Raw genomic sequence first — 6,444 nt, 5'->3', positions numbered from 1 at the left:
TTCATATTTGGTTATCTGAAAATCCTCACTCTTGACCTTCCCCGATACTAATGTACCTGAAAAAGAATGAAAGTAACATGATCAGCCAACCACAAGCTGAGTATGACTCCGGTCACCTCCACCTGCCCTACTTATCTCCATTTTAATATTTCACTTCGTCCTGGTCGCACAAATACTATAAAATAGGTCACATGAACACAATCGAATAATTATTAAATAAACATGCATAACCTGTCATTTTATCATAATATGAAAAATATAGATTACCGGTCTACTATTACTGAAATAAGACACATTACGGAGTAAAAACTCCCCGGGCTAAGCCCTCCTCCATGTACACAGGATCCCAGGTCTAAGACCCGTGTAAACCCCCTGGCATTTTTACCAAGAATAATCGTAACCGTAGTTCACATGAGGCTGTGCCCCCTTTCATGTACATAGGTCAAATTTGTAATGTTGTCCCCCTCCCGTAATCGTATCCCGAATGCTACAATTGGCCAATAGTACATTATAACAGAAGTATTAACATGACCGTGATATATTCATACAAAGACAGTTAATATAACATGTGAGTAACATAATGATAATATAACATTATACGGTCGATAATACTATACAATAATCACAATATTATTACTTATTTCTACGACGAAGGGTCCCGAAATCACACCTTTATTATATACGGAGTAATAGAGGTGGTGTGTATGTACTAAGTTCCTCTACCCTATTCTCATTTCTCTCGTAATACTTATTTTAAGATATGAAAATATATGATAAAATGAAATGAGGGTGATGGGCTATTTATAGCCAACATATGTCGGCTAAACCCTTAGTGATCAAAACCATATTTGCTTCTTCTTTCTTAATAAGTAAGAAAAGTTAAAGCTTATCATATCCTACTAAGATATGTACTACAATAACCATGCATCGTTATCTAAATGTATTAATAAAAAAAACTATTATTATTATTATTATTATTATTATTATTATTATTATTATTATTATTATTATTATTATTATTATTATTATTATTATTATTATTATTATTATTATTATTCGGGTTATTACATATAGTAACTCTTATTAAACAAACATTATTCACACTTGACTGAGAAATCTCTTTATTAGAAACCGTGATATTGTATAGAAGAACAGCTGATATTGTATTGAATAAGTTGAAATATTGTATCACATGACACGTCTAATTACTTGGTATTGTATTGAATACGTTGTGATATTGTAAAGAATACTGTAATTAATGGGACATTTGTGGTATTTATTTAAGACCAGTATGATATTGTATTCGCTATCTTGTGATATTGTATGGCCAAAAAATGTGAGGATAATAATTATTCCCACTTGTAATATTTATTTAAGACATGTATGATATTGTATTCGATATCATGTGATATTGTAAAAACTGCGAGGATAATAATTATTCCCCAAAAAGTAAAATTTTGAATTGAATATTGCGTGGTATTGTATTGAACAGACTGTGATACTGTAAAGAATACTGAAATTATTGTGATACGTGTGGTGTTTATTTGATACAAGTGTGATATTATTCCCACTTGTGATATTTATTTAAGACATGTATGATATTGTATTCGATATCATGTGATATTGTAAAAACTGCGAGGATAATAATTATTCCCCAAAAAGTAAAATTTTGAATTGAATATTGCGTGGTATTGTATTGAACAGACTGTGATACTGTAAAGAATACTGAAATTATTGTGATACGTGTGGTGTTTATTTGATGCAAGTGTAATATTGTATTTGGTATAATGTGATATCACATTATACTTCAAATGCAATATCATAGTTCTATATGAAATATCACAATATGTACATTAAAAAACCCATCGTCATCAATATTCCACCACATTCATTTTAATCTGCAAGTTCAGAACATGTACATTTAAATATCAGACTTCTGATAATACTTTTTGGAATCTTTATTTAAGAAATACCACACGTCTAACTATGCAATATCACGACATGTACGGTAAAATATCAGACATCTGATAATACTGTTTTAAAGCACTATGGAAGAAATATCACACGTCTAACTATGAAATATCAGACGTCTAACTATGAAATATCACACTTATATCACTATGTAAATCCTAACGTATGGAGTGTAATTGCTATAATAGTAATGAAACTATGAGATGTATATCCTATATATATTGAGCTTCATCAACAAAGAATCCTCCAACCAAGAGACGACGACACAAATAATGTTTTAGATGGCCTTGATGAACATGAATCAGTATACCAGTCAATCATCATCTGAACTCCCCTGAAAAATGCAAAACAGCACAACAAGTAGTTGTCAGCAAATGAACAAGCACAGTTGATACAGTTTTTGAAATTAAGATCATAAACAGCACAACGAGTAGTCGTCAGCGCTCAATATCAAAAGTATATACAATTCCAAAAATTAAACTCATAAACAGAATCGTATGGCATCTTACTTATAGAAAGAATGTAATAGAATATATTTATTTAGGTAGCATACCTGATTCTCGATGTCAGGTACAAAAGGATGAGGGCAGTTACGCTTATCATGGTTAGCCAATTGTTTGCAATTTTTGCAAAGCCTTTTTGGCTTCTCTGCTTTGGCAATGCATTGTTGCTTTGTCAATATCATTCTCTTCCCACTACCCTTGTTCTTTGCCTGACGAGGCGGTAGAATCCTCACCTCAGTTGAGGAACTACATCCAAGAAGCATTTTCAACTCCTGCTCTTTTGTCATCGACTGTGCTTGTGGATTGAGTTTGACCCGAAATTGCTTCAATGTGTCAGCAAGATCAGTGATCTGATTGTTAGGCATAGTTCTCAGCAAACTGATAGTTGAGTAAAACTCTAACCATAATTTGCACATCTCCAGCTTCCTTACATCAGTGGCATCAAAGTCGTCAAGTAACTCACCATGTGAACCATATAGAGGGATCTTTTGTGCATTCTTTGTCCAGCGCATAAGTATGTACTTATCAGGCAAAGTCCTAACTTGTTTCCCAGAGAAAACCCAAATAATGTGTCTGCAAATAATACCCTTCCTATTAAACAACTTACAAGAACATTCTGCATCGGTGCTTGTAGAATTGAACACTACTTGATAAGTCTTCTGCATTCTAGCGTCAGTAACAACAATGACCTATGTACTGTCGACAGGTGGTGTGAAGCCACCAACACTAAGAGAACACATGGAGGCAGCAGCCTCTTGTTGAAAATCTTTGAAAATAGCATGGGTATAAACCTTGGACGCATGAGCTTCCAAGTGTAGAGACGTAGCTAATTGGGGTAAAGTATAATCACTGTCTCGATCATGTTGCTTTTGAGTATGGTGTTGTTGATCCATGGCGCTTTGAAAACGCATCCAAAACTCAACAAGTGTACCATGTATATTTTCAAAACGCTTGAAAAAGCTATTCTGGCTATCCGATCGTTGAGTTGTTCGGAGAAGACATCCCATAGGAATATCACGATAATAAGCCGGGATCCATCTCCTTCTTTTTTTATACATGTATGACAACCATGAATTTGCTTGCAAGTTATGTTTAGCAATTAAATCAGACCACTTCCGTTCAAATTCTATAGGTTCCAAGTCAGAGTCCCAAACAACAGAATTCAAACGACTCACAAAATCAGTCTCCTTGGATATTGTAATTCAAATCTTGTCAGGGACCTTTTGCATAATATGCCACATGCAATATCTATGCTTAGCCTTCTTGAAAACTTTGGGTTCCTTAGAATATCTATATGCCGATGTAGGACCTAAATTAACTTTTGAATGATCAATAATTGCTTTCTTATGAAAAAGATGAAGGTGTCTCTTTTTTCTTTGAAATTCTTGATTTGTGAGGGAACAAAGACGATGATTATGCCATTCACGAAACTGAGTTACAACATAAATATCCTTGATAAGGCGAAATTCAATCATAGCATCACAACCAATCCTAGTTAGTTTATTGTTCTTAATATCAAACGGCTTTATAAGTGGCTGCTCCACTACACTATCATGAACAAAAGCTTTCCTTTTCTTACCATCTCTAAACCCTTCACGATTACAGACAACAAGTTTATAAAAGATGGCACTATCAGCATTTTTTTTAGAGGACTTCCTAGGTTCAAAACCACATGCTTATGCATAGACATTATAAAAACTGATAGCGTCTTCCAATTTTGCAAAAATCTGACCAAGTTGAGGTTTAGACTGAATTGCGACATTTCTTGTCCACAATTCAGTACCACCAGGTGTGGATTCCAAAAACAGTTGATGTTCATGATAAGAAATAGGAGGTTGATCAATGCGGGGAGTAGAAGTAATTTTAGCAAAATGATTATCATTAGACGTAGGTGGGGAAGGACTTTCAATGCGTGGAATAGAAGTAATTTGAGACACACTAGTATCGTGAGAGATGAATCCAGAAGAAGGTACACAACTATCAAAGATCCGAAAAGAATGCAATATAAGAAGCAATTAAAAACATAACAGGTATTAAGCAAACAGTAGGGGGGGACAAGACTAATGACAAAATTTGGTATTGTAATAGTTGTGATATTGTATTGAATATGGTGTGATATTATATTGGACAACTGTTATTATTGTAATATTGTGAAAGCAGTTTCAAGGTCTGCAAACGAATATAGTACGAGAATGCATTACAACAGCTGATAACAGATGTAAAGTAAACAATAAGTTACAATGACGGCAAAATCAAGAGAAAATTGAAAATATAGGTAGCAAAAACAGTATGAAACTTGAAATTTCATTCAGTACACCAATAAAACCGTATGAAAAATAAATATATAGACAAATTCATAAGAACGAAGTAACAACACTAGCAATTGCAAATATATGTAGGAAAAACAACAAGTAAATAAAAATAAAGCTGCATATGACGAAGGTAGACATAAAATCGAAACAAAGCAGGAAGAAGAAGAGTAATTCAAATATGTGTAACAAAAACAACAATTACATAAAAATAAAGCTGAAAATTGTAAATCTAAACATGAATTCATAATAAACGTAGCGAATATGTGGAAAAAAACAACAATAACAGCAAAATAAAGCTGGAAATTAACCAATCAAGGAAAAATCAGCAGCAACAGAAAGAAGATGTGCCTGACATAGCGATTTAGATTGAAGACAAGTGTAATCCTTGATAAGAAATAGTAATCAACAAATCATGCAAGAAATAAGCAGCAGAAAGAAGGAATCCATGGATAAAGCTAGGTCGAGGAAGAAGAATTTAGAGAGAGAAAGAAATTGATGATTAAATTTAGGCAACTGAAAAAGCTGAGTAAAATTAGGGAAGCAGAGGGTATTTATACAAAGAAACGAAATTACCAAACTACCCTTATGTAACGCCCCGTAATTTCGGACCGTTAATATATTTCGAAAATAATTAATTAATCAAGTAAAATCTGATATTTAAGTATTTAAAGTAAAAATAATTCAAAGAAATATAATTTTATTATATTTTGAAGAAAAGTATTTATTTTGATAGTTTCGAGATGTTTAAAAATAGTTTAAACCGTGTAAAACTTTTTATTTCGAAATAAGGGCGTATCGGGGGGGGAATGACAATTCTTTTGAACATTGGGTAAACGAATTTGGAAATGGGTCGTATGAGTATTCAATTTTCTTGTAATCTCGTGTTTAAAAACTTTGGTCTTGTCGGAATTTGCATTTGACCTACGGTTTTAATTATTATCGAAACGAGTCAAAACCGACTCGAAAAATCCCGACTCAATCCCGTCCTTTCTTTTCCTCTTACGCGCACCCTCCCCTTCCTTTCCTGTTGTCTTCTTTTCTATCTACTGCCAACAATTCCAAATCACCAAAGAAACACCATTTTTCACCTTTCTAAGCCAAATTCATCATATCTTTCTCGTTTCTTATCGGATTTTTGCATAATTTATATTTCCGGAATCCCCTCGTCGAGATCTACAACCTGGTATAATTTAATTTCAGTTTTCTTGAAGTTGTTTTAAGACGAATTTTGGCAAAATTCGGTATTTATGTACTTATTATTGTGTTTTTATTGTTTATTTAGGTGAAGAATTGGAAGACGAGTTTGGGGACTCGTATATTGTCGAGGATAGCGGCTAGTTGTTGTTAGGGTTTGGGTTTAAGGTGCTAATTGCTCTTTTTCTAGCTTAAGGTAACATATTTCGAGTTACTCGACGAAAGATCGTCACATGCTTTGTTGTTTTTGGATGTTTTGTGATTTTGGTTTGAGTAGAAATTTTCACATGTTAAAGTTTGATGCATGCATGCTTAATTTATGCCTTTTGTTAGTTTAATTTAACAAAGTTGAATTGGGAACGATTAATTAGTGTTCAGACGATGTTATAATGAACAAAAATGGAAAAAAGAGAGGTGTAGGGGGGCGGCAGCAGCCCGGCAGGCCCACGGCTGGCCCGGGTCAG

The 6,444-nt window shown here is 33.6% G+C and overlaps 1 protein-coding gene across 1 annotated transcript; it reads right to left on the bottom strand.

Moving 5' to 3' along the window:
• Positions 1 to 2,284: 2,284 nt before the first annotated feature.
• LOC141620531 (protein FAR1-RELATED SEQUENCE 1-like) lies at positions 2,285 to 3,139 on the bottom strand. The gene is made up of 2 exons (XM_074437377.1): positions 2,525 to 3,139; positions 2,285 to 2,305 (listed from the first exon to the last, which is right to left on the bottom strand). Exons 1-2 carry the CDS (start codon positions 3,137 to 3,139, stop codon positions 2,285 to 2,287), a joined length of 636 nt encoding a protein of 211 aa, XP_074293478.1.
• Between the last annotated feature and the right edge of the window lie 3,305 nt (positions 3,140 to 6,444).

This window comes from Silene latifolia, chromosome X (genome assembly GCF_048544455.1).
Source record: "Silene latifolia isolate original U9 population chromosome X, ASM4854445v1, whole genome shotgun sequence".
Classification (NCBI taxonomy): domain Eukaryota; kingdom Viridiplantae; phylum Streptophyta; class Magnoliopsida; order Caryophyllales; family Caryophyllaceae; genus Silene; species Silene latifolia.
Note: the sequence above shows the minus strand (reverse complement) of the source record. Positions and strands in the feature narration are given on the sequence as shown.

Excerpts from the sequence above, each read along its gene's own strand:
- LOC141620531 (XM_074437377.1), bottom strand. The coding sequence starts at position 3,139 with ATGCAGAAGACTTATCAAGTAGTGTTCAATTCTACAAGCACCGATGCA. Across the intron at positions 2,306-2,524 it reads TACCTGACATCGAGAATCAG|GGGAGTTCAGATGATGATTG; the intron begins GTATGCTACCTA and ends TGCATTTTTCAG.